This window comes from Tiliqua scincoides, chromosome 3, assembly GCF_035046505.1.
Source record: "Tiliqua scincoides isolate rTilSci1 chromosome 3, rTilSci1.hap2, whole genome shotgun sequence".
NCBI classification, from domain to species: domain Eukaryota; kingdom Metazoa; phylum Chordata; class Lepidosauria; order Squamata; family Scincidae; genus Tiliqua; species Tiliqua scincoides.
The window spans coordinates 17017050-17044097 of record NC_089823.1 but is presented as its reverse complement, the minus strand read 5'-3'; the positions used below and the strand labels follow the sequence as shown (position 1 = coordinate 17044097).

Sequence of the window (27048 nt, the reverse complement as noted above, 5' to 3'; positions counted from 1 at the left end):
TACTGCTATAGATACTTGAACCCCAGTCTGGAGGCTGGATCCGGGGTTCAGGTGGATCTGACTGCCTGGTGAGTGGACCTTTTGGTGGACCTTTTGGCAGCACGTGACGTCCTCCTCGTGTGGAGGACAGGGATGCTCTGGGCAGTTGCAAGTGCCTGGACGTCCTGTTGCACGACCTTCTGGGATGCTGGGCAGCAGGCATGACTGCCCAGAGCGACCCTGTCCTCTGAACGAGGAAGACTTTGCGCAGCACCCAGGTGGAAGACTTGGATGCGGTCCGGACGGGGACAACGTTCCAGTTGCATAGCAGTCGCTAGTCTGAGCACTGCTGTCATACAACATAAAATGTGAACTTTGCATTTTTATACCGCTTCTAAAGTTTCTCTTCTTTGGTAGTTTTTTAATTTAGTGGAGTTTGAGCTATTTTAGATTTTGAATCTGCTGCCTTATTTGTTTGTGAATTCTTTGAATTTTGTACTGCTGTTAGTGCCTTATTATGGTTTCGTGATTTTTTTGGCCTCTTTTTGTAAGCCACACTTTACAGAATAGCAGGATAAAAGTATCATTAACTAATTAATTGATCAATTTCAGTGGCTTCAGCTTGAGTGGCTTCAGGCTTATCTCTCGCATTCAGATCAAGGGGAACTGCAAGTGCTTTGGCTGTACTGGAATTGGATGGGGTCTCTGTTATTCTTCTGCAAACTGAGGCCTACTTCTTGGCAATTCAAAAAAACAGCTTGTCTTATATGCTTGTGTTGTATATATTTGTTGGGTTAAAGTTCAAGCTTGAAGAAGGAAGCATCCAGAAACATTGCCAGCTGGAGCAAGAGAAGGGAAAATCTAGTTACATAAGGCAACCCATTTGGCTTCTCCACCATGTACTATATGTTCTTAATTTGAAACCAGTGATGGTTGTCAGAAAAATGTAAATATTGGGGTGAATCCTCAGGAGTATTTTTCTTTGCTGTCCAGTGTTATTCCTGCTCCATGGAAATATGCTAAGTTGCATCACAAATGTGCCATTCTGATCTTAGAGCCCAATCCTATGGGCCACTTACAATGGAGGAACACTCAGTCTGCTGCCAAAAGTGCTGCTGCAGCATTGTAGAAGGTGCACCACTACCATGTACATTGGGGCTACCAGCAAAAGCAGCTAGAGTCTCTTCATGTGAGGCATGAGCTGCTGCAGGTAAGGTGGGAGACATTTTGAGGGTTTGGGGGAGGATCGGAGTGGGGAGCAGAGCTTGCTGGTGGCACTTAGAAAGCAGAAGGAGTGGATCCTGGCAGCAGTAGTGCATGCTGGTGTGCTGTCCCTATTTCCTGGCCCCACATAACCCCTTCCTCTCCTTGGACATCTACCAGCAAAAAAGTTGCCAAAGGTCCGAGGAGACCCATTGACGCACAGGTGGTCTAACTCTTCCAGGCCTTCTAGGTGCTCCCCTGCCATGAGCGCATGCAGTGTGCGCTCTGACGGTGGTGCTGTGTGCTATGGAGTGGCAGAGGATGGGATTGGGCTATTAATGGTTTGATAACTACCGGGTTTTCACCATTTAGCAAGTTCCCTTCCTTTGGTGACAGTTCTAAATAAATATTCCATGGACTCAAAGAGATGGTGTTTGTAGATCTAAGGTTGAGCAAGATATTCATCCATGCAGTTTTGATTGTGCTCGTGATAAAGAGGCCCAAAAAAGAGTCTTGTTCCCCATTTTCCTGCTCACGTTGACTTTTGGGCCGAGCAAACAAACACAGGTTGGTCATGGAAAAGGCTAGAGTGCTTTGCTTGCATTTGCAACTGAAAGGTCAAGTCAACTTTTCTGCCAACACTCAGGTGATCAATGGCTCTCAGGGAACCTGTCCTGTTGAAAACAATTTGACGTATTTGCTTTGTTAAGGAATTTGTCTAATTATGTTATGTGTACCTGTTTTACCGTAATAGTATGTTTGGTTTGTCATGACCAGACAATGGAGCCATTACAGACTTATTTACATTTATGTTACAAATGGCCCAATTCTATCCAATTTTTCAACACTGATGCAGCCATGCGAATGGGGTGTGCACTGCAATGTGAGGTGGGGAGGCAGTCACAGAGGCCTCCTCAAGATAAGGGAACATTTGTTGCCTTGCCTTAAGGCTGCATTGTGATTGCCTCAGTGCTGGACAGATGGAGAGGATTGGACCCAAAGTGACTAAGATTGCCAGAAGATTGGAGGATAGCAAATGTCACGCCTATCTTTAAAAAGGGAAAGAGGGGGGACCCGGGAAACTATAGGCCGGTCAGCCTAACATCCATACCGGGTAAGATGGTGGAATGCCTCATCAAAGATAGGATCTCAAAACACATAGATGAACAGGCCGTGCTGAGGGAGAGTCAGCATGGCTTCTGTAAGGGTAAGTCTTGCCTCACGAACCTTATAGAATTCTTTGAAAAGGTCAACAGGCATGTGGATGTGGGAGTACCCGTGGATATTATATATCTGGACTTTCAGAAGGCATTTGACACGGTCCCTCACCAAAGGCTACTGAAAAAACTCCACAGTCAGGGAATTAGAGGACAGGTCCTCTCATGGATTGAGAACTGGTTGGAGGCCAGGAAGCAGAGAGTGGGTGTCAATGGGCAATTTTCACAATGGAGAGAGGTGAAAAGCGGTGTGCCCCAAGGATCTGTCCTGGGACCGGTGCTTTTCAACCTCTTCATAAATGACCTGGAGACAGGGTTGAGCAGTGAGGTGGCTAAGTTTGCAAACAACACCAAACTTTTCCGAGTGGTGAAGACCAGAAGTGATTGTGAGGAGCTCCAGAAGGATCTCTCCAGACTGGCAGAATGGGCAGCAAAATGGCAGATGCGCTTCAATGTCAGTCAGTGTAAAGTCATGCACATTGGGGCAAAAAATCAAAACTTTAGATATAGGCTGATGGGTTGTGAGCTGTCTGTGACAGATGAGGAGAGAGATCTTGGGGTGGTGGTGGACAGGTCGATGAAAGTGTCGACCCAATGTGCGGTGGCAGTGAAGAAGGCCAGTTCTATGCTTGGGATCATTAGGAAGGGTATTGAGAACAAAACGGCTAATATTATAATGCCGTTGTACAAATCGATGGTAAGGCCACACCTGGAGTATTGTGTCCAGTTCTGGTCGCCGCATCTCAAAAAAGACATAGTGGAAATGGAAAAGGTGCAAAAGAGAGCGACTAAGATGATTACGGTGCTGGGGCACCTTCTTTATGAGGAAAGGCTACGGCGTTTGGGCCTCTTCAGCCTAGAAAAGAGACGCCTGAGGGGGGACATGATTGAGACATACAAAATTATGCAGGGGATGGACAGAGTGGATAGGAAGATACTCTTTACACTCCCACATAATACCAGAACCAGGGGACATCCACTAAAATTGAGTGTTGGGCGGGTTAGGACAGACAAAAGAAAATATTTCATTACTCAGCGTGTGGTGGGTCTGTGGAACTCCTTGCCACAGGATGTGGTGCTGGCGTCTAGCCTAGACGTCTTTAAAAGGGGATTGGACGAGTTTCTGGAGGAAAAATCCATTATGGGGTACAAGCCATGATGTGTATGTGCAACCTCCTGATTTTAGAAATGGGCTATGTCAGAATGCCAGATGCAAGGGAGGGCACCAGGATGAGGTCTCTTGTTATCTGGTGTGCTCCCTGGGGCATTTGGTGGGCCGCTGTGAGATACAGGAAGCTGGACTAGATGGGCCTATGGCCTGATCCAGTGGGGCTGTTCTTATGTTCTTATGTTCTTATGACTAGCATGACTTAGGGCCCTATCCTATGGACAGCGCCAGTGCTCGATGTCATAATAAACATGCAGTAAAGCATGTTTACTGCACTGGGCAGGCAGGGAGCACCAACACTGCCAGTTGTCCCTGGGCCTCGTCCCTGTCGGGAAGATGACTACAGTACAGCCTGCAGTAAGTCTCGCCACCAACTGGCAGAGCACCTTTTCAGGGTGGGGGGGGAAGGCAGAAGTGGGCAGAGGGAGGAACAGAGGGAGGGACCAGCTTGGGATGGGGGTGGGACTGGCAAAGGCCTCCATTGCCAGATCCAAAGCTCTGTGTCAGGCTTGCAAGCCCTTCATGGAGCTCCTTGGGTCTGCACCAGCAAATTAGGAAGCCCATTGTAGTGGCTGAGACTTTCCTTGGGTGAAGGGGACAAAAGTTCCCTTCCCCCAAAGAGACCTCTAGGAGCTTCCTGGCACCAGCAGGTTACAATGGTTGCCATTTTGGTGCCACTGTTCCTCCAGGTACCAGGAAGCATAGGATTGGGCTGCCCATCTCCTTTGTTAGGACAGCTTCTCATAACAGTGTTTGGAAGCTGGTAGATTGCTGTAATGCTTGTATTTATTAAGACAAGGAAATTTAAAGTAGATTTAAGAATAACACCGTGCTTTTTTTCCTTCTCGATGGAAACCTGGAAAAGCACTGAAGTGCTTGACTATTCGTTATCATTATGTGCTGTAAATCAAAGTTTAAAAGCATTCTTCCCTGTTCGCTGTGCTGCCCAGAAATAAGAGGCTTGATTGGAGTACATGAGCAGCTGTATCAGTGCAAGGTGACAACCTGTGAGATTATTCTCAAGTCATTGGCTGTCCTGGGACTGTTTGTACAGCTCATTGGAAACCATTCAAAGTAAGGGCCATCCTCGGATTTTCTGGCAGTTGGTTCCAGAGGCATGGGGCCACAACTGAAAAGGCACTGCATCTTGCCACCACCCCTTGGCTTGCAGTGGTGGTGGTATCCTAAGCAGGGCTCTGTCTGACGATCATAGAGGACATGCAGGATTATATAGGGACAGGTGGTCCTGGAGGTGCATGTAGCTATTAAGCTGATGTAAGTTTGAGGAGACTCAGGGGGCTTAGCAGGCTGGGAACAGGGGGATAGGATCCTCCCTCCCCGGTTCAGCTGGCTCCCTTCCCCAATCCTCCCCCAAACTGCCCCTGCTGCAAGCTTACCTGCTCTGGTGGAGTGTTTAGGAGCCACTGGTGCATCCATAGGACCTCTGTCTGTGCCTGCAGCTCTGAAGTGTGTAGCAGCAGCTGCATAGCTTACGCTGATGGATCACAAGTTCCATCAGTATAAGCCCAGCGTTGGGTTAGGCTTCTCATCCAGTGGTATCTGTCCAGTGGTAGATAGATCTTGTGCAAAAGCAAGTAGTAGTAGTAGTAGTAGTAGTAGTAGTAGTAGTAGTAGTAGTAGTAAATCATCATCATCATCATCATCATCATCATCATCATCACCACCACCATCATCATCATAATATTAAGTGAACACTCAGTCCGGTCTATTGTCTGTGTTGTGTAAACAGACACTCCCTGCCAGAAGCCTGCTGGGCAGGTACCTGCTGGAGATAGACTGCCTTTGCATTAAGAACCTCTCTGTTGTGTAAACAGACACTCTGCTGCAGGAAATGGGAGATGTGATTGCCTCATTAAGAGCATCTTTAGAGCACTTTGACTGCCGTCATATAAGCAGTCCATCGTTAAGCAAACGGTTGTTAAGTAGCGCACGCCTGTTCTTTTTATGGGCATGTAAGTTTGATGGATTCATTGGCAAAATTGCATTTTGACAAAATGGCTGACTCATGGAGTGGTTCTCATGGGTTCTAACGAAGGCACTTCTAGGAGAGGAGCTGCCAAATGGCATTTTGGTCCATTTAAACCTATAGACCAGAGCGGTGGTTCTCTCAACGCTTGTGTAAAGATGCCCCATTCCCTTTAAGGGGCATCTTTACACAAGATGCCATTCCCTTTCCCTTTAAGGCGCAGGGGGAAAGCAGCAAAGTGATCCCCAGGATTGCGCCCCTGTGGGGGGAGGGGGGACTACTTTTTCACAAACGATATGTGCTCCCAGGGTCCAGGGGGTGTAGGGAGCCCAGCGCAGTGCTTGCAGGACTCTCTGCGGCTTTTAAACAGTGGAAGTTCCAAGTGCGACGAAACTGGAAATTATTATTATTATTATTTAACTTTATTTCTACCCCGCCTTTCTCCCCAGAGGGACTCAAGGCGGCTTACAACAAGGTTAAAACAAATTAAAAAAACATAATTTAAAAACAGATAAAAGCATATTAACAACATATCATAAAAACACTAGTCAGATAAAAACAGTAGTCAGGTAAAAAGAGCATATAGCAGCAAATCATAAAAGAATCAGGCCTGTAACCAGGTATTTAAAAAGATATTAAAAGATGTTGAAAAGATGTTTAAAAAGGCCGGGAACTCAGAAGGCTTGTCTAAACAGAAGGGTCTTCAGGCCTCGCCGAAAAGTTTCAAGAGAGAGAGCAGTTCTTAAGTCAAGGGGAAGGGAATTCCATAGCGTTGGTGCCACTACTGAGAATTCCACTTCCGGTTTAATCGCGCTTGGAACTTTCACTGTTTAAAAGCCATGGAGAGCATGGCAAGTGTTGTGCTGAGCTCCCCACACCCCCTGGACCCTGGGATGGTTTGTGAAAAGGTAGCCCGCCTCCCCCCCCCCCTCAGAGGCACAATCCTGGGGAATCCTTTGCTGTCCCCACCCCCGCCAAGACTTACCCCGGGAGTAAATCTCCCGGGAAGTTTGAGAACCAGTGGACTAGAGGGGTTCTTCCTATCATTTGGATATATTTAAAAAGAAATGGTAGCTTCTTCATGATTATTTTTTGAACTAGCATATGAAATTGAATGCGCTAGGTGAATGATCTTTTTTTAACTAGCGGATGAAGTTAATATTTAATTTGAAAAAATTATTTAATTAAGCTTAAATGTAATTTCCGAGCTGCGTGATGTAGAATGTTAGACAAAAGCAATTTCACTGATTTAAAACCCTGAACGATTAGCACCATTTCATGTTACATGTACTTAAAACTACAGTTCGGTTGCAACATTGCGAATCACAGTGTGTGAAAGAAAATGAAAATGAGGTTTTATAAATGGGTTTCTAAAGGCCTCCTTTCGCAAAGTTTGAAGTACGAGTTAATAGCATGAACCACGGTCATCAGAAACAGCTGCTGACTCTGAAATGTTATATTGTTATTAACGGAAAATTACAGCAATTCTAAATCAGAGAATAAAAGAACAGTTTATATTTTTGAAGCATTCTTTTTTTTTTTCCAAATTAAGAACCTTAATGCATTTGTCAGCAAGTGGTGCTTGGACTAAAATTGACATTTTTCTAAATGCTAAGATTTCAAAGAAGCAAAAGGAGGGAAATTCAGAACAACTGAGAACACTTCTCAGTTACAGTAATAGACGATTTATTTGTATTCTGTTGCATGCAAACACAAAGTAGTTTCCAGTGAATAAAATGACATTTTATATGTCCAGACTGATTATTCAAGTATTTAGGACCTGCAGTTTTATCTATCTATCTATCTATCTATCTATCTATCTATCTATCTATCTATCTATCTATCTATCTATCTATCTATCTATCTATCTATCTATCTATCTATCTATCTATCTATCTATCTATCTATCATCTTCCTTCCTTCCTTCCTTCCTTCCTTCCTTCCTTCCTTCCTTCCTTCTCTCTCTCTCTCTCTCTCTATCTATTCACAGAAGCAGCCCAACAGGGGGCTGCAAAAAATGGCACACCAACTGCAAGTTAGAAATTGTAGCAGGAAACCATTGAATTAGCCTTAGCGGAAACTCAGCTGTCAGGACTCCCTGTCTGGATTTCATTCAGCAGGTGCAAGTGACTGTTCCAAGCGTTCAGGCTCCAACGGTCTTGCGTTGCGCTAAAGTAACCAGCGTGTTGTGCTGATATCCCTGCAGGCACCCGTGCTGCTAAACTGAACTCTTGATAACATGCCAAGTTGGGACTTCTTTCTAAGGCCTTGTTACATGTTCCGACTGCAACTCTGTGGGTGTGGCCTTGAAACTGCCTAGATTAATGCAAGCAGCTCTGAAGTCTTTGGAGTGCAGAGCAGGTGTGAGATGCAGTAAATCAGATGTTATCTACTCTTTGTACTTAGCTACCACTTGGCAGGGGTACTATACGGCAACTGACCGGGCACTGTGCATTGTTTCTGTGCTATGAAGGCCAATGATTCTCCTCCATCTAGTGGAGAACAGATCTTCTCTGGTGTCAAGAGTTATGAATTACTCATTTCTAAGCCTCTCCCCCACATTATTCTAATTGCAATTGAGTGGTGGAATGGGAAATGGAGTTGGAAATGACGATCGTAGATGACGATCGTAGGTCAGAGTGAAGTATGTTTTTCCTGCATTTATCCTTGCAATATCTCTGTGAAGTAGGCTGAGCGGTGAGACAGCGAATGCGTCAGGGTCACGCAGCAAATTTTGTGACAGAGCCACAATTTTTATCTAGATCTCTGTGGTCCATTGTCAGTTGCATACGTTGCACCACTGAGCATGTGGCCTTTTGGGGGCACATTACTATGCATGTTACCCAAGGTGTAATTAGTCTGTGGAACTCCTTGCCATAGGATGTTGTGATGGCATCTGACCTGGATGCCTTTAAAAGGTGATTGGACAGATTTCTGGAGGAAAAGTCCATCACAGGTTACAAGCCATGATGGGTATGTGCAACCTCCTGATTTTAGAAGTAGACTACCTCTGCCAGATGCAAGGGAGGTCACGAGGATGCAGGTCTCTTGTTGTCTTGTGTGCTCCCAGAGGCATCTGGTGGGCCACTGTTAGATACAGGAGAGTGGACTCTATGGGCTTTTGGCCTGATCCAGCGGGGCTTTTCTTATGAGCTTCTGTACTAACCATGCTGTAGCTGCTCATAAGTGTCAATACTACAATGGACTGGAGTGCATTTTTGACTTTTGTAAGGCCTTGTGAATATCACTATAATAGTATTTAGCATCCAAAGTGGTGGGCAAGGTGATGTAGAGTACAATACCAAGGACACATGGCAACATTAATTTTCTGCCTAACCTAATTAAATTTCTGCCTACCCTTATTCACTTGCTGCTGTCTGTGTTCTTATAGCTGACTGAGGATAGACATCCCAACCATCAGGCTGAAACATGGTCAATACATGGCCTGTCTCGTCTTTAAAAAAGTTGGACTTCTTTTGGACTGACAGTCTGTTTGTGTGACTGGCTGCCAGTTCACCACTACTACGCCGCTTTAATATGTATAAAAGAGTTTCTGATTTCAAATTTGCATAATGTGTCAATTTTGGGGGAGTATCAGCGGTGCTGCTCCAAAGTCAGTTTCTCTGGAAAGGGCAAGAACTGAAGCCATTTTTTAAAAAATGAATAGCAACAAGTACAACAAAAATAGGGTATTTGTAAGTCTTTGCAAGAGGACTGTGGGGCCACAGACAGCCCATGGTAGTCTTGGAAGCCGTTCTCCCAAAAGCAAACAGCATGCACTTGGAGCCCCAAGCCAATAGCAAAGGTCGGATTTCTGCCTCATGTACTGGCCATATTCCAACAACAAAACTGTTTCTGACAACGATTTGGAATAGTTACGCTCATGCTCTGGTGGTAAATGAGCAACTCATTATAAGTCTACTTTTTAAGTCGTTTCTATTACCAGTCATTAGGACGCATTGCTGTTTTCATTACCCAGAACATCCTGCCATCATTCAAACCCTAGTAACAGCCTCAAATGCGTAACAGCTTGGAAATTTCCGACAGGCTTAACGGTGGCCTTGTGATTTAAACTGTCTGTATTCCTGCTACAGTGAAGTCATTGCACCACATTTATTTTTTTGCGCACGTTATGTTCTCTTGCCTTCTGTTCAGGAACTTCAAAGGATAAAAATGATTTCTCCCATGTACGAACTGCAAACTGGCTTAGGGTCCAAATCTATCCAACTTTCTATGTTCCCTTTCCTTGAGGAGGCCTCCATGACTGCCCCCTCCATTGAAGAATGCAGCACATGCCCCATTAGCACTGGTGCATCTTCACTGGAGATTTGGATATGATCGAGCCCTTAAGATCTCAGTAGCTTGACTCTTTCAACGACATTGGTTCCACCAAGCTGGATGTCAGGGATGACATGGCTCTTTAAAAATATACCGCACCATCTAATGTATGTGTACAGATTGGACCTCTTCATCTGCTGGTTTTTAATCCACAGATTTGACTTAAAGCTGGTCCCCTGACCTGTATTGAGGCCCGGCATGTAACTGGTAATCTGCTGTGGGTGTTCTGAGGGCCAGGGAAGCCATGTGTTTTTTTTCCAAAAAAACCTGGAAGTGGCATTTTAAGATGGCCTTTTGAGGGCTGAAGAGGCTGTGCATGCAGCCTCTCCGGCCCTCAGAATGCCCTCTGGACATGACCAGAGCTTCTGTCTTATTCGGGCGGTTGGGAGCCTCGACTCACAGATTTGTTTCTCTGTGGGTTTCGGCATCCGCGGGGATTCCAGGAATGAAAACTCCGTGGATGCCAAGTCATCACTGGTACTCAGAAGTAAGTTCCACTGTGTACTGTGCGGATTACCCCCAGGAGAGAATTTACAGAATTACGATATGTGAACCATTTGGGGTTAAGGAAGTTAAATGCAGCGAGCGCTTTCTTTTAGACTGATATTCAGGATAAACAATAGTCATTTCACCTTCAGTGGAGAATTTTTAACATGCTAAACATACCTTACCTTAAGAACATAAGAACAGCCCCACTGGATCAGGCCATAGGCCCATCTAGCCCAGCTTCCTGTATCTCACAGCGGCCCACCAAATGCCCCAGGGAGCACACCAGATAACAAGAGACCTCATCCTAGTGCCCTCTCTTGCATCTGGCATTCTGACATAACCCATTTCTAAAATCAGGAGGTTGCGCATACACATCATGGCTTGTACCCCGTAATGGATTTTTCCTCCAGAAACTTGTCCAATCCCCTTTTAAAGGCGTCTAGGCTAGACGCCATCACCACATCCTGTGGCAAGGAGTTCCACAGACCGACCACACGCTGAGTAAAGAAATATTTTCTTTTGTCTGTCCTAACCCGCCCAACACTCGATTTTAGTGGATGTCCCCTGGTTCTGGTATTATGTGAGATACCTTGTTTTGCAGAACCTTGTTTTGCAGACAACTCAGAAGTGGAGTTACTACATTTATTGCTGGCCGATAGAGTCTTCGTTGAACGAGTTAAGCTCAAGTAGTTGCCCTTTCTGTGTTGGCAGCCAGCTACCTAACTGTTTTTCCAGAACTTGAGAGCTGTTAAATTTTAACATTGCCATTAGTGGATTTATCCCGTTCGCCACCCTGAGCTTTTGAAAGGGCGAAGGGGATACAAGTTGGTTTTTTTAAAAGTAAACACAAAAAATACACGTGACATTTAGAACAGCAGGTGCAATTGTAGCCAGGCTTCAGTTTTGGAATGATGAAAAGGTTTTGCAAGAATGAAAAGGTTCTGCTGATCAAACAGGGCTGTGTTGAAAGACAAGAGCTGCCGTGCTATTAATTACCCTGTATACCAACCCACATTATTGGGAGTGCCACAAAGGAGACGCAGCAGGTCGCAAAGTGGAGGGAGGGGAAATCCGGAGTGAAATGGTTTCATGAATCAGTGCAGGCAGCTCTAGCAAGTGAGCCAAACCTCACTGAGAAAACCACTTCATTCTGTAGCATCTGTAGAGCTGACCCTTAGGCAGTATCTTTGTCATTTTCTTAGGCGAAGGGGAAGTTGACCAAAAGCTGAGCCTGGTTTCATAGGCTAGACTTGTCAAAAAAATCTCAGAACTGCTTGCTGCTTTTTTTTTTTTTTGCTAAAGAAATCATGCTTTCAAATACCAGTGTGTGAAGCATTTGTGGCACTAGCTTGTTTAATGGAGCGCTTGTGTTCCAATTTGCATTTGTAGCACCATAATTAAGGCTCCTCTTCTTTGTTGCTTGTAAACAGAGCATCCCTGCCCTCCTCATTAGCAGGCACCGTGTCTGTTCTGTCATTTTTTCCCCTAGTAGTCCAGCACACGCAACATGTTACTGTTATGCTACTGTGCAATGACACCAGCTTCCTGCCTAGGGGGTGTAACATTTTCATTACTGGCTGCGGGCACAGGTGAGGAAAGCTTTTTCCCCTTCCCATGAAGCATATCAGCTAACAGTTACACATGAGTTCTCATTTATGTTACTATATTTGTATGCCCTTGGGGTTGGTCAAGGTTTAGTGAAGCTCGCAGGCAATCCTATTGTAGGATGTAGTGCTCCCTCCAGTGTGCATGTGCATCTCCCTTACCTGCAAAGGCTTTCTCATTCATTGGAGGGGAAGAGGTAGCTCCATGTATATAAATAAACATGTTTTCAGGGGTATGCCCTTCCATTGAAATGAAAGTGAAAGCACATCATTTGTACAGAAGTTCCATATACCTTGTGGAGCACCTGTGGGCTCCAAATCAAGAACAGTATGTAAAAGCAGAGCCTTGCTGGATCAGACCAAAGGCCAGGATCAGACCAGATTCTGATAGCCAACAAACAGGAGAGGAGGGCAATAACTGTTCTTAGCAACTAGTATCTGAAGAAGCACATTGCCTCTAGATCCATATGTAGCATACAGCCATCATGATTAGCAGATGCTGATAGGCTTGCCCATGACTTCATCTAATGTGCTTGTCCCGTGGTTCCCAAATTTTTTAGCACCAGGACCCACTTTTTAAAATGACACTCTGTTGGGACCCACCTAGGTTTATGAGACTTTTGGGGGGGGGGAGATCTAGCAATTGTTTTATTGATTGATTTGATTTACAAAGAATAATAACCTGAAGAAGATGCTCCGACATTTATCTCCCTATATTTACACAAGCTTGCAAACTGTAGGAGCTGAGCTCTTTGCAGGGCAATTAGCAGCTATCTGATTTTTGAACAGCCTCAGGGCTTGAGGCAATCGTTCCATCACCCATGTTTTCATTGAAGGCTCTGCTTCTGCTATGTAACCCACCAAAAATTGGGTTGCGTCCCCACAGTTAGGAAATCTCTGCCCTTGTCTAAATCAGCAAGCTGTGCTGCCCTTTTCTTCCTAATGTTAGAAACTGCCTTTGGATAGGGGCCACAGCTCAGTGGTAGGGGGTGTGTTTCATACAAATTATGCAACCTCAGGTATTCTTGGCAACCTTCAGTGTGCATTTTTTTTTTAAAGCAGTAATATAATAATAGTCTGCAATTAAGGAATGTGAGATAACGGACTGGGGTGAACCAGCAGCTATAGCTCTGGAGTAATCTTAGGTCTGAAAGAGCCTGGACGGATTCAGAAGTTGCTGGCTGGGTTTCGGTCCAAGGTGAATCATGCAGGATCAGCTGGTGCAATTGAGTCTAAACTGGCTTCTTTCTTATTCATTTGTTCCTTTTGTGTCCTTTGTAACAAAACCCAGTTTTGTTCCCAAAAGCTGTGTTGTATCTACAGGTTCTTCATGCCTGGCCTTAATTCTGGTGGCACACCAGGTTACCAGAGGGTAAACCAGACCCAGTGGTTCAAAACCTGGGAATATCCCTAATCTTTCAAGGTCTTGTGGAGTGTGAGGCCTCAACATTACAACAGAGGTGTCAAATACAAACACCTCTTGACGCAATACAAAGCAGAAGCTGAACCATTCCCAAGCATTAGCAATGACGCACACGCACACACACACACACACACACAACACACACACACAAGCTCCAATAGCCCAACGGAAAGAGGTCAGAGGTTCGAATCCCTCCAAAACCAAAATCTAGGGCATTTGGTGGGCCGCTGTGAGATACAGGAAGCTGGACTAGATGGGCCTATGGCCTGATCCAGTGGGGCTGTTCTTATGTTCACACACACACACACACACACACACACACACACACACACACACACACACACGAGCACAACAGCAGCCACAAGGAGCCTGTGATCCAATCTTTTTAGAACAAAAATCCTCACAGGGAGATGTAGAGGCTAAAGTGGATTGAGTTGATCAAGGACCTTTCTTTTGTTCCTTAATTATCCATCCCTGGCCCAAGTTGGGTGTCTTGATCTTGCACCCTACAAAGGGTGCAGTGATTGACTTCTTGAGCACTTGGGAGGCCTATGCTTCCATTAATACGATGGAGCTAGCCATAAAGTTGGGGAGGGAAGCCAAGGCTGCAATTTCTTTTTCTGTTTCACTAGTAGCTTTGTTGACTCCAAAGTCAGGAAACTCCCACAATGTGGCTTTGTGTACCGGCTGGACTGCTGACCAAGCACAGTTCAACCAGTTGTGGAATTTCCCAAAAGGCAGGAGAGGCTTCTCCCGAGCCAGTCAGCTATAGAGGGGTTGGTGGTGGTTCTGCAGAACCAACATTTGACCTTTCCCCTAAGGCAGTGTGTCGTGGCACAGTGGTGTGCCATGAATTGTCTGCAGGTGTGTCACTGGAGTTTGGGGGAGGGTCCTATATTAGTAGGGCCATACAAGAAGCTGACGGAACATCCAGGTCTACAGAGCTTGCGTCCTGAGTACACTTCTGTACTGCAGCGAGTCATGGACTCTTCGCTCACAACAGGAGAGGAAACTGAACGCTTTCCACATGCGCTGCGTCCGACGCATCCTCGGCATCACCTGGCAGGACAAAGTTCCAAACAACACAGTCCTGGAACAAGCTGGAATCCCTAGCGTGTATGCACTGCTGAAACAGAGACGCCTGCGTTGGCTCGGTCATGTCATGAGAATGGATGATGGCCGGATCCCAGAGGATCTCCTCTATGGAGAACTCGTGCAAGGAAAGCGCCCTACAAGTAGACCACAGCTGCAATGCAAGGACATCTGCAAGAGGGATCTGAAGGCCTTAGGAGTGGACCTCAACAAGTGGGAAACCCTGGCTTCTGAGTGGCCCGCTTGGAGGCAGGCTGTGCAGCATGGCCTTTCCCAGTTTGAAGAGACACTTGGCCACAGACTGAGGCAAAGAGGCAAAGAAGGAAGGCCCATAGCCAGGGAGACAGGCCAGGGCCAGACTGCACTTGCTCCCAGTGTGGAAGGGATTGTCACTCCCGAATTGGCCTTTTCAGCCACACTAGACGCTGTTCCAGAACCACCATTCAGAGTGTGATACCATAGTCTTTCGAGACTGAAGGTTGCCAACACAACAAGGTGTGCCTTGACTATTTTAGTGCCTTCTCAGTATGCCCTTTAGCTGGCACAAGTCTGGGGAGACAAAGGGAGTGTCGGCTGCTCCCAGAGAGGATAGCATGCAGCACAAGTCCTCTCGCTCCATGCTGGATACCACTGCCGATGACACGCCTCTCCCTGTTCCGCCCTCCCCCCTTCCTGCCAACTGATCTTTGTCAGCAGGTGCTCATGTCCCTGCTGCCACATGCGGGGCCACTTTGACCTCTCTGGCAGCAGTCCAGAAGTGTGTGGAGCCATGCCTTTCTGGGCTGCCATTTATAATGACCATCTACCGGTTCCGGCAGCTATAAAACTCAATAGATTGGGCTACGAAGCTTTGATTTTAACTCTCATTGATGTGAAAGAATTACAAGTGTTTTACTTTAGCCAGATTATGCTCATTCCTCTTTTTGTATCCTCCCGCTGTATTCTCTTTAAAGTTTCCTCATGAGTAAACTTGTCAGCCATTCTAACAGTCACACCCTGGTAGAAAAAAAAAATTGTCTTCATTTTGCAGGTCAGATTTTCCAGAGATGTTGCTTCAGATTTGGATTCCTCACTGAAATTGTGATGTATCACCTCTGCTTTGTTCTCTCTGCCTGGGTCCACTCCCTTTGCGTTCTTCTCGAGAAAATCACAGGGGCAGAGCGACCTGGGAGGCAGAATCTTGATATCCTGTCAGGAAATAACAAATTGCCGACATTTTTCACCTGTGTGCAGGGCAAGGCTTTCTTAAGTAGAAGCTGATCTGTTTGCAATGAAATGCCCGGTGCAGGTTTGGCACCTTGGCTTCCAAATTAGATCTCAGTTCTTGGTGAGGTGCAGGCGGGATGGAGGGAGAAACATTTTGATGGACTTCTGCAGCAAACCCGGGCGGCTGAGTGGCTCTCAGATTGGAAGCAGAAGGTAGTCACCTACAAATAAAGTAGTGGTTTCGGCACGCTCAGATGGCTCTCCAGGTGTGCAGAACAGTGTAAGTTGGAAATGAAAAGGAGGAAGAGGAGGAGTCCTAAACCACCTGATGTGGACTGTTCAGTGGCTCCCAGAAACATAGATTTACAAAGCTTTTCATCTCACAGCACACTGACCTCTATGGTCTTTCTCTATGCCGTTTGCCTCTTGTGACGTCACTTTGGGAGATTCTTCCAGGTTCTGCGGCTCTGTTTCAAGGGCAACTATCTCTAGTAACAAATTGCCTGTCCCTCTTCTTCCAGTGGAGAAAGAGGGACAATCTGTTACTATGAACAGTTGCCCTAGAAACAGAGCCACAGAACGTGGAAGAGTTTTTCAGCCGTTTTCAACCGCTATGCTCCAGACTCCTGCAGCCTACCTCAGCACACCAGTGTGCCCAGTGTGGTTGAAAATACCTGACATAGGCTGCAATCCTAACCACACTTTCCTAAGAGTAAGCCTCGTTGAACAAAATAGGACTTACTTCTGAGTAGACCTGGTTAGGATTGTGCTCATAGAATGCTGGAGGAGATTGTTGGACAAAATGCCTAGCAAAACACTGGGATATTTTGAGAGGGAATTGTCCCTCATGAACCTTTCGCTGTTTGTAGTATTCCAGAGGTGTGCATTGGGGGGGGGGTGCAACATTTTGTTCCAGTCCCCGCTCCAGAGTGTCGCAAACATCCGCAAAGCATGTTTGCACCAACCTGGGAGTTCGGTAGTCCTGTGCAAGGAGTTGCATCAGCCTCTCTGTACTAGATCCAACCCCATCAAGGTAGATCGACCTCGGCCGACACAGGGGTTGGGAAGGTGTGGGGAGGGCATGGAGGAGGCCAGAGGGAGGTGTTTCGGGACAGAGGGAGGATGGGCGGTGGACGTTTCCGGGGGAGGCATGCAGGGAGCAGGAGGCGGGGCCAGGATTGAGCAGTTATGCCAGATCCTGACCCCATTCCCAGGTGGTGCGGAGCAGCTCCTGGCCGTTTCGTTCTGCTCGTATCTGTGCTACCTTGTTAGGTGGCACAGATTCAAGTAGACCCATAGGGGTTGCTGCAGCATGACACAGGGTAAGGGGAAAGGTTTCCCCTTGCCTCAGGTTATGCTGCTTTTGGCCCCAAACTTGTGCTGAATACAGTGCATACCCACTGACCTACCTGCTCCAGAATAAGTTAGGATTGGGTTGGAAATGACTTTGTTCTTTCCTTGGGTGTTTCCATCTTGCCGGAAGGTGATGGCGCATGTTTGCGCTGTACATCCGCAGACGTGATAAGTGAATTTTCTGACTTATTACTTTTCTCAGGTTAGTCATTGTATAATTTGCAACATAGTATTTTGAGTCCAATTATGCTCCCCTATTTAAAGTAAATTATGCATCCACTGAGGCTAACTAGGAATAATCACATTTCCTCACTCAGTCACTGACCAGACTCTCCTTCTTTCTGAAAAGCATCTTGTGCAGTATTAATGTTTTTCTTTCCTCCTCACAGATCTGACATCACCGTTGAGAAAATTTGCTTTATTCAGGATGCTTCTCTGTGGCTTGCAAATATGCCATTTTTATTCTGGAAATTAAAAATAAAAATGGCTATTCATTGCATTCCAAATACAGATTACTGCAGTTCTCTCTTACCTACAACACAAAACACTTTCAACAGACCTTAATTTTTTTTCTGACCATCAGAAAGTTTCTCATTGATCCTTACACCTGCTTTGAACTCATGGATATGGCAGGCTGTAAACCTGGATAAATAAAAGAGAGTTGTTGTAAAGCTGGGATCCCCTATATTCCAAAGAATATAATGTCCATTACCCTTGTATTTTTTATTTGCACCAGTCGAGCGGATATGCTTAAACCAGTGCTTGGCAAACTGAGTGCTGCCTAAACTGGATTTTAAATGAGTTCCCTGCAATTGAGCTAATTGGGACTCTATTTGAATTGGGCCTGAATCTGCTCATTTTAAGCTTGGGCCCATTCAGAGTTCTGGGTCTTGCCATACTGCCAGTGGTGTAATTGGGACCATACTGAAGCCTGTAGGCTTCTCCACCTCCAGCCCCTTTGCAAACATCCGTCTCCCACCCTTTCCCTTCCTTGCAAAAATTGCCTGGTCATGGTGGTCTCAAATAGTAGCTTATTGCTGCAGCCTTGATTAGGTCCTAGAAAGCTGCAAAGAAAGATAGACCAGGTACTTGGTTCTCTGGGACCAAGAGAACCACAGCAGTTTTCCAGAGAACCTGAATCCTTAGTTCAGCAGTTTTCAACCACTGTGCACATAGGTGTGCCACAAATGATCTGCAGGTGTGCCACGGATTGAAGTGGTGTCGTATATTAGTAGAGCTATTAGAGGATGTGAGCCCCCAACTGACAGTGTGGTGTGCCTTGTCAGTTTTAAAAAAACCTTCTCAGTGTGCCAAGAGTTGAAAAGGGCTGAAAATTGCTGCCTTAATTAACCAGAAATGACTTTATACAGACTGACTTGCATTCACAATGCTGCTGTGGGACCCAGTAGAAGCTCCTGCAGCAACTCTTTCACTATTTGTCACTGTCACCAGGTAAGTTTCAAAGTGAAGAGGGCCGCTGTGATCGCATGGAGGTGCTGAACTCAAACTAATTATGAGCTGGGTCTAATTTCAGAGATGTCTGAAATTAGTCCACATTTAACCCTGTACTTCTGAACTGGGGGAGTTCAGGCTTCCGAATTCCACATTTCAGCATTGTCACTATACACATTGTATTGTGATACATTGTGATAATGTACATTGCCTGCTTGTTGAGCCAAGTAGTACGTGCCAAACAATGACATGTTGTCTGTGTTGTCTTCCTGTTTCCGCTCACTGCAATATGTTGCTGCTTGGATTGCAGGTCGAAAGTTTAAGAAGTTTAACAAGGTCAAAGTGCTGAGAGCATTAGACGTCATCGCACTCCAGCAGCCAGCAGCCCTTCCGAACGAAAGCCAAGCGCTGGCTCAGAGGCTCTCCTTTTCGCCAAGTCAAGACATCCAGTTTATTCCTCCCCTGATCAGTGTCTTGCAAGGCATTGAGCCGGAAGTGGTCTATGCTGGGTATGACAACACGCAACCCGAAACGCCAAGCGCTTTGCTGACCAGTCTTAACCAGTTATGCGAGAGGCAGCTCCTCTGTGTAGTCAAGTGGTCCAAATCATTACCAGGTAAAGGGGTTGCTCTTTTTCATAATGATTACTTGGCTCTGCTTAACTGTCCTTTGATGCATGTTAGGTCAGGAAATGGCTGTTCCAAGGACACCCAGTGACCTTCATGGCTGCAATTAGGGGTTGCAGTCATCAGAATGGATGGTAACCCCTTGGCATAAGTGGGGTTAGATATTATGTGGCTCACAGCACAATGCTATTGTGTCTCTGTGTTGACAGAGCGAGTGCTCTCCCAGCCAGTATATTCTTCATACCTACTTTGTATATACTTTGCAAAGCAAACTGATTTTTTTTACTAATAGAAGGTAAATGATATCAAGCCAGGTCTGCACAACTAAGCTGAATGTAGCCCACCCTACGTATTTAGTGGTCCAGAAGCTTATCTGTTTACATTGGAAGCATTGCAAATTCTTGTTAGGTATAGATGTTACCCCTCTCTTTTCAAACCTTCTCTGCATTTCAGGATTCCGGAACTTACATATAGATGATCAGATCACCCTTATCCAGTATTCCTGGATGAGCCTAATGGTGTTTGCCATGGGATGGAGGTCTTATAAGCACGTCAGTGGTCAGATGCTATATTTTGCACCTGATCTAATCCTAAATGAGTAAGTTGAAGTTTCTAACTTTCCTTCCCCTGTTGTACTGCTCCTGTTTTATTATAACACTCCAAAATAGTCTTTGTCCTCTTGAGCACAGAGTAAACAATGCCAAGCCAGTGCAAAAGAAAATAGAATTTACTAGACTCAAGTCTAGATCTTGGAACAAAACGCAGCTAGACAGTCTCTTTCTTTCTCTGCCCCATGCAGAGTTTCTGATCCTTAATGGAGTCCAAGCAGGTAGGGGCCAGATGTGAAGACATAAATTCTGTGTTTGTGTAACATTTTTGAGTGTTCAGACAGCTTCTTCTAATCATTACAGCAGTTCTGTAATGTAGGCTAGCATTATGACCCTCATATTGCAGGTGGGGTTGGGGGAGCCGAGAGTGAGAAAGCTGAGGAGAGGTTCCATAAGGCTGCCTAGTGAGTCTAAGGTAGGAACGAGACTGGTATCAGAGACTTTGTGGCTCAGGGTAACATCCTGACTCGTGTTTCCCCTTTAGGATCTCCTTCTGGGAACGGAAGGAATGCTCCATTCATTCAAGTGGTCCTTTGCATGAGTGAAATGTTCTCTTGTTCCTGGAAGGAGCACCAGACAGTGAAAGCACTAATCAGGATGCTCCCCTTAGTCTCTTGGGCACTGCTCTAAAATTTTGCAGGGTGTGGGGTGTGCACACCACTCCATATGACACACGCGGGGGTGACACCAAAGAAGGAGAGCAAAAGATGGAGCATGACCAGGAGGCCTGGTCTACCAGAGAAGTAGACCTGAACTCTGCATCAGGAAGCCTAGTAGACCTGGACTCCAGAGCGTCCTCTGCTGTGACTGACAGCGGGAGTGGGGGACCTCAGTCATTGATGCATGCCCGTGGTTGGGGGGACCTGGCCCCACAGGTGAAAAGGATGGCTAACTCCAACTGGAAGGCCTGATCTACCTGGTGGATAGGAAGCCTTATAAACCTGGGCTCCAGAGACTTCTCTGGCTGTTACCATCCTCCCCCTACTCTCCTTCACATCAACCTTCATGATGCCACTGCTTGCAGGGCTAGGTTTTCAAGATGTAACCTTATTGTATTTCAAGATGTTTTCAAGATGTATCTTCTCCTTATTGGAAAGAATGTATTACTCCAAGGGAAAGTACAGAAACTCTCTGACTTGGTATTTATTTATTGAGCTTTTGTCTCTCTCTTTTTGGGCGTAAGACAGAGGATGAAAGAATCGTCCTTCTACTCGCTGTGCCTGTCCATGTGGCAGATCCCACAGGAGTTTGTCAAGCTACAGATCAGCAGCGAAGAGTTCCTGTGCATGAAAGCCTTGCTCCTCCTCAACACAAGTCAGTTCTCTTTCTCTGGTGCTTCTGCTGCTGATATTCCTTAGTTTCCAGCATTGTAGACTTCTGCATGTTTCATCCACTTGGCTGCAGGAAGAAGACAGAAGCTTCACTGTTTCCGCGGAGGCCCACAGCTGCAACAACAGAGTCAGAACTTAATTATTAGAAGTGTCTTCCTCCAGATCCTTTGGTTCCATCGAAAGGGATGATAGATCTCTTTTTTAGGAATGTCAAGTGTTTAGTTTAATTTTATTTATATCATTTTTCTCTTTTCTTTCTGTTGTCAGTTGTTATAGATCAGTGGTGCCCAAAATTGTGCCCACTGTCTGACGAAAATGCAGTCCCTGTTCAGACCCCAGCTTTTCGTTCCAACTCCTCTTCTGGGTAGATCTGGGCACCAACACACTCTGGGCAGTCCCATCTGTTGCCCAGCATCCCAGAAAGCTGCCCAATAGGATGTCTGGGTAGTCACGACTGCCCGGAACCTCCTGGTGCCCAGATATACCCAGAAAAGGAACTGCATGGAGGCAGAACGTAAAGGTCCGCTCACCGGGTGGACGGATCTGTCTGAACCCTGGATCTGGCCCCAAGGCCAGGATTCAGGCAGCCCTGTTACAGATAAATGAATCAGTACTAAAAGCCAACAATTTGTAGAGCTCTGCAGATCAGAATTGCGAAATTCCCCCTCTAAGCAGAAAGGGCGTGGCATTGTTGTTAAGCTAAAGAATGAGCTTAAGGCTTTTAAATAGAAAAATCCAGGCTGTGTTGTCAGTGGATACGTAACAAACAGACATTTGACATCAATAGGCGCTTGATTCAGGCTCTGCACAGGTGGTTTATTTATTCTGCACAGGGGAACCTTAAATGGTTTATTTATTAACAAGGGTTTATATACATCTTCTTCGCAGGGCTCTTAATGCAGGTCTGCAGCAGGGTTTCTCCTAATGCCAGGGATGAGAAGGATTGGAGGATGTTTGAAAGCTGGGCTGTACTTAAGCACACAAGGTGTGTGTGTAAGCACACAAGGATAAGCACAAATTAAGGGGTTGGGCATAAATCTTGCCATCAGCCGCTCAGGCATCGCAATGTGACATGTAAGCGTTCCCTCCCAGTGACATAGCTAGAGGGGGTGCAAAGCATTAGTTTTGCAGGGAGCCTCTCCATAGTGTGCAAGCAGCCCCCCTCCCCTTTGGAACCATACCCAAAGGTGTGGTGGTGGGAGCAAAAAATTAACTCCACCGCCTGCACATTACCTTTGCTGCCCCAGTAACTCCAAGAGTGGGTGGGAGGGGCCGCTTATATGACTCGTTGCAATGCCTGCCTGCTGTACTTATTGTACCACCTGCCTCTGTCTACGCCACTGTTCTCTTGTCTTGCATGCAATTCCCTCCCACCTACCTTAAGAGTTCCGTCAATACTGCTCTTAATGATGAAAGGTAACTAGGATTTGCAGTTGTTTTGATACCCGTTTCAATATCTAAATTCCAACCTGGGTTAAGGACAAGCCTCGGTTAGCACACCAGGATTTTACAGAACATGGAGAGTGCAAATGTATTTTCGTTTGTTTTCTTTCATTTCAGAAGTTAAACCGCACTTCTAAAGTTTTGTTTTCTTTCCAGTCCCTTTGGAGGGTCTCCGAAGTCAAAGCCAGTTTGACGAAATGAGAACTAGCTATATCAGAGAGCTGGTCAAGGCAATTGGGTTGCGGCAAAAAGGAGTGGTGGCGAGTTCACAACGTTTCTACCAGCTTACGAGGCTTATGGACTCCATGCATGATGTAAGTTTATTTGAGCAATCATGACCATGGTACATTGGGCTTGGGCATGACTTATCCTCTCTGAAGAATGTGCACCTCACATCGCTGTTCACATGTCTGAGAATACTGATAGGAAAGACTTGGCCATCGGACATCTATGTCTCCCATATGATCGCCTTAAGGGCTGCAAATGCAGGTTGCTTGTGATCAGGGTAGCCTATGTGCTACTTGGGAAAAGGTGAAGCTTCTGGGTTTGTATATGAGGGGTGTGGATGTTCCTTTGATGTGACTATTTGGCATGTATGTTTGGCATACCCTGGTGAGAGCAGGAAAGAAAGGGCTAAGGGGCCTTTTTCTGGCCCAATGCAGATCTCCTCCTGCACATGACAAAATGGATAGATTGTGATGATTTATTTTTATACCATTAAAAAAATATAAAATAAATCAGCTGCAGTATTTATTACTGTATTTATTATTATGTATTTATTACTGTATTTATTATTTATTTATTATGTATATTATTATAAATAAATAGTATTTATTTATAAAAATAATAATAAATCAGCTGCAGTATTTAGGTGCACAGTTGCTTATCAGTGACTAATTTAAATTTAATTTTCCAAGTCTTAGATTGCAATGTGTTTTTTAAAAAAATCCATAGGTATTTGCTACAGTAATTCTCACAGTTTTGATAGTTGGCCCTTGTTCTCACATTACCAAGTTAGCACTGCAGACACCCAGACATGCTTCCCTTTTGTTTGGTTCTACGTTACTTGGGAATGCGTGAAGCTTTGAATCCCTTGGAATAGTACCTAAAATATTGTTCCTTTGTCCACCGCCTGGAATTGGAAAGGAAGAAGAGCAGCATATTCATCATGACCCCACATGATGTTTGTTTATTTGTATTGTGCCACTTCCAAGTATGGTACATTACAAATTATGAAAGGACAGGTCTCTGCCCATAAGTGGCTCACATCTATAAATCAACACAAGGGGAAAGACATGGAAGCAGAGGATAAACAGAAAGGATTCACATACTTCAATTTAGGGCTTCAATCCTAACTGGTAGTTATGCCGGCATAGGAGCCCGTGGAGGGTTGCAAACGTGCCGTAAAGCATGTTTGTGCCTCTGTGGGAGGATGCGGGAAGGGGCGTTTCTGTGTGGGGGGAGGGCGGGCGATGGGCAGCCCCTGGGGCGGGCGTGCAGGGAGTCGGGGATGGGTCTGGGACTCAGCGGTTATGCCGGATCCTAACCCCCGTCCCCGGGGAGAATGGAGTGGCTTCGAGCTGCTCCGCTCTCCTCGGACTTTCGCCACCTCCAGAGGTGGTGCAGGTCCGAGGAGACCCATTGGGGCACGCAGCCCTTACCCAGGGGTTAGGGGAAGAGCTTCCCCTTGCCCCTGGCTGAGCCGCTACACCCAACGAACCTGCTTTGCTCTAGCGCAGGTTTGGATTGCGCCCTTAGTTACAGAAAGGGGACTAGGATTGTGTGCAGACTAATTCATAAGAACGTAAGATCAGCCCCACTGGATCAGGCCATAGACCCATCTAGTTCAGTTTCCTGTATCTTAGAGTGGCTCACCAGATGCCTCAGGGAGTTCACAGGACAACAAGAAATCTGCATCCTGGTGCCCTCCCTTGCATCTGGCATTCTGAAGTAGGCCCATTACTAAAATCAGGAAGGTGCACATACCCATCATGCCTTGTAACCCGTGATTGATTTTTCCTCCAGAAATTTGTCCAATCCCCTTTTAAAGGCATCCAGGCCAGATGCCCTCACCACATCCTGTGGCAAGGAGTTTCACAGACTAACTACACACTGAGTAAAGAAATATTTTCTTTTGTCTGTCCTGACTCTCCCAACACTCAGTTTTAGTGCCTGTCCTGTGATTCTGGTGTTGTGTGAGAGGGAAAAGAGCATCTCTCTAGCCACTCTATCCTTCCCGTGCATAATTCATCAAAAGCTAGGTTCTGAGGAGCAATTTGAAGGAAGCAAGGGATGTGTAGGAGTTCTGGGAGGCAGTTCCAACTGGAGCTGGTTCAAAGCTTCACAAGATACTCCTGGGAAAAGTGGGGAGCTTGGGTGGCTACCCTGATACATTGTCATGCTCCTGTCATATGTGATGTTTCATTGTTTTACACAGCTTGTGAAGCAACTCCATCTATACTGTCTGAACACCTTTCTCCAGTCCCGGGCGCTGAGTGTCGAATTTCCAGAAATGATGTCAGAAGTGATTGCTGCACAACTACCCAAGATTCTGGCAGGGATGGTGAAACCTCTTCTCTTTCACAAAAAGTGAAAGTCTTTTTTCTTTTTCCTCTCATATGTAGTGATAACACACACACACACTAAAAAAAAAATGTACATTTAAAAATCTGTGGGGTTGGTTCTTTGTTGGCTGGGATTTTGCAGTGCCAGGAAATTGCAATCTCTGTTCCACTTCACACACCTACCAATTTTATGTCTACAAATGCTGTGCAATGTTCAAATGGTGAACTTTTTCCGATTCCTTTACAACTGTTGTAAAAGAAAATCACGACCAATATTTATCATGAGAAACCTTTTATAATAGGCCTGATTCTCTGAAGGACACAAACAGATCAGTTTTTTTATTATTAAGAACAGGAAGTTGCCTTGTACATTTTTCTCCTTCATATTATTCATTCCTAAATTTCTGCAATGACATGGAGCAAGGCTTGTGCTTTTAATACCTTGTGTGTGTGCACGTGGCTATATGTTTATATGTATATAAATCTTAAAGAATATGGTGAGATTAAAATGCAAATTGTCTTCTAACCCAGGCGTTCATTCTTTCCAACTTGACTCACTGCGGTACCATCCCAGAGAATGTTGAGGGTTTTATAATGCCCTCCATAAGACTACTTTCATATGTGTGGATTAAAAGAAGCTGTGTCTTCAGTTATGAATGTGATGTATGTGTTCAGCCTGCTCTGTAAATTTGCACAAAGTGAAATTTGAAGCACATCTTAAGAGTTCTTCTCAAGGGAAAGTATCTGAGAGTTTTCCCACAAAAGAAGGTGAGTTCCAATGAGATTGCCCAGGGGAGTTGTTTTGCCAATTCCCATTCCAAGCTTTTCCTAGAGAACTTATGTTCATTTTAAGCTAATTAGTTCCCCTGGAACTAAACCTGGCTCACTCTAGCGATGTACAAAACTACAGGTATAACCTAATTATCTATAGATATTTCACCTATAATCTCAATGCAATGAGAAAGGCCTTTTAAATTAAAGGGGAAAAGTCATTTAACAATAGCCTCATTAATACTAGAGAGGGCAGTCGGCTGACAATCCATCGATCATTCTCTCTCCAGGCACTTAGAACAGGTTCACTCCAAGGCAAGCGACCTCTCCCTTCCCCCTCAGCATGTGAAAGAAAGATAATCACTTTCCACTTTTACCAGTGCATGCCGATCTTCCTCAACTATCAATCGCTAGGCTTAAATCCAGGAAGCCTTCTCTGGCACTCGCACAACATCTGCACAATAATTTCAACATCTATGCCCAATGGAAACCTAATTGGGCAGTCGAACGCCCAGGAACAGGTAGATCTATAGACAATCCTACCAGTTTTCAAGGTGCCAGTTTTTAACTTGCCTCGTCAGCACTGGAAAACTTTGAACAAGATCCGTACCCTACTTGGTGTTTGTCAGAACTCAGTGTTTAAATGGGGGCTAGTATCTACCCCTCAGTGTGATTGTGGGTTTTCCCACCAAACCATGTATCACATTGTGTCTGGCTGCAAACTGAGGGCGTATACTGGCCCACGGTCTGACTTTTTCTATGAATGTAACTCTGTCCTTGAATGGCTGCATGAACTGGGCATTGACATTTGATCTAGTCTAACTGATATATAAGTCCTTGTATTATATGCCATACGCTGAATAAATAAATAAACTTTGCATTCTTTCCCAATGCTGCGCTCTGGGTGAAGGGAGGGGTCACTGCCTCGGAGTGAAACCTTTCTAAGCACCTGGAGAGAGACTGATTGATGGATTGTCAGCTTAATGACTCTGTCTTGCATTACAAAGGTCAGCAAGGCTGTTTATAAATCACTGAGCAAAAGGACATGGTTTTTTAAAATGGATTTGCTTTAATGCGATTTTTGCCATCCATGTGAGTTCTGGGAATGGAACCCTTGCGAATAATGAGACAACCTGTACTTTTGAACCTTAGTACTAATGGAAAGGTAATCAGCAGGTAGCTTGCCTGTGGGCC

General features: G+C 45.4%; 1 protein-coding gene across 3 annotated transcripts in view; it reads left to right on the top strand.

Moving 5' to 3' along the window:
* PGR (progesterone receptor) overlaps positions 1–25609 on the top strand; it is a 62419-nt gene extending 36810 nt beyond the window's left edge. Inside the window, exons 4-9 of one of the 3 annotated variants that reach the window (XM_066618827.1) lie at positions 18822–19127; positions 19591–19735; positions 20929–21059; positions 21150–21203; positions 21965–22061; positions 22676–22803. In XM_066618827.1, coding sequence (XP_066474924.1) covers positions 18822–19127; positions 19591–19735; positions 20929–21059; positions 21150–21203; positions 21965–22061; positions 22676–22712 — 770 coding nt within the window. In that variant the 3' untranslated portion in view covers positions 22713–22803. Of the gene's footprint in view, positions 1–18821; positions 19128–19590; positions 19736–20928; positions 21060–21149; positions 21204–21964; positions 22062–22675; positions 22834–24956 lie in introns of those variants that run through there. The other 2 variants (XM_066618826.1, XM_066618828.1) reach the window with 2 other exon arrangements.
* The last annotated feature ends 1439 nt before the right edge of the window (positions 25610–27048 follow it).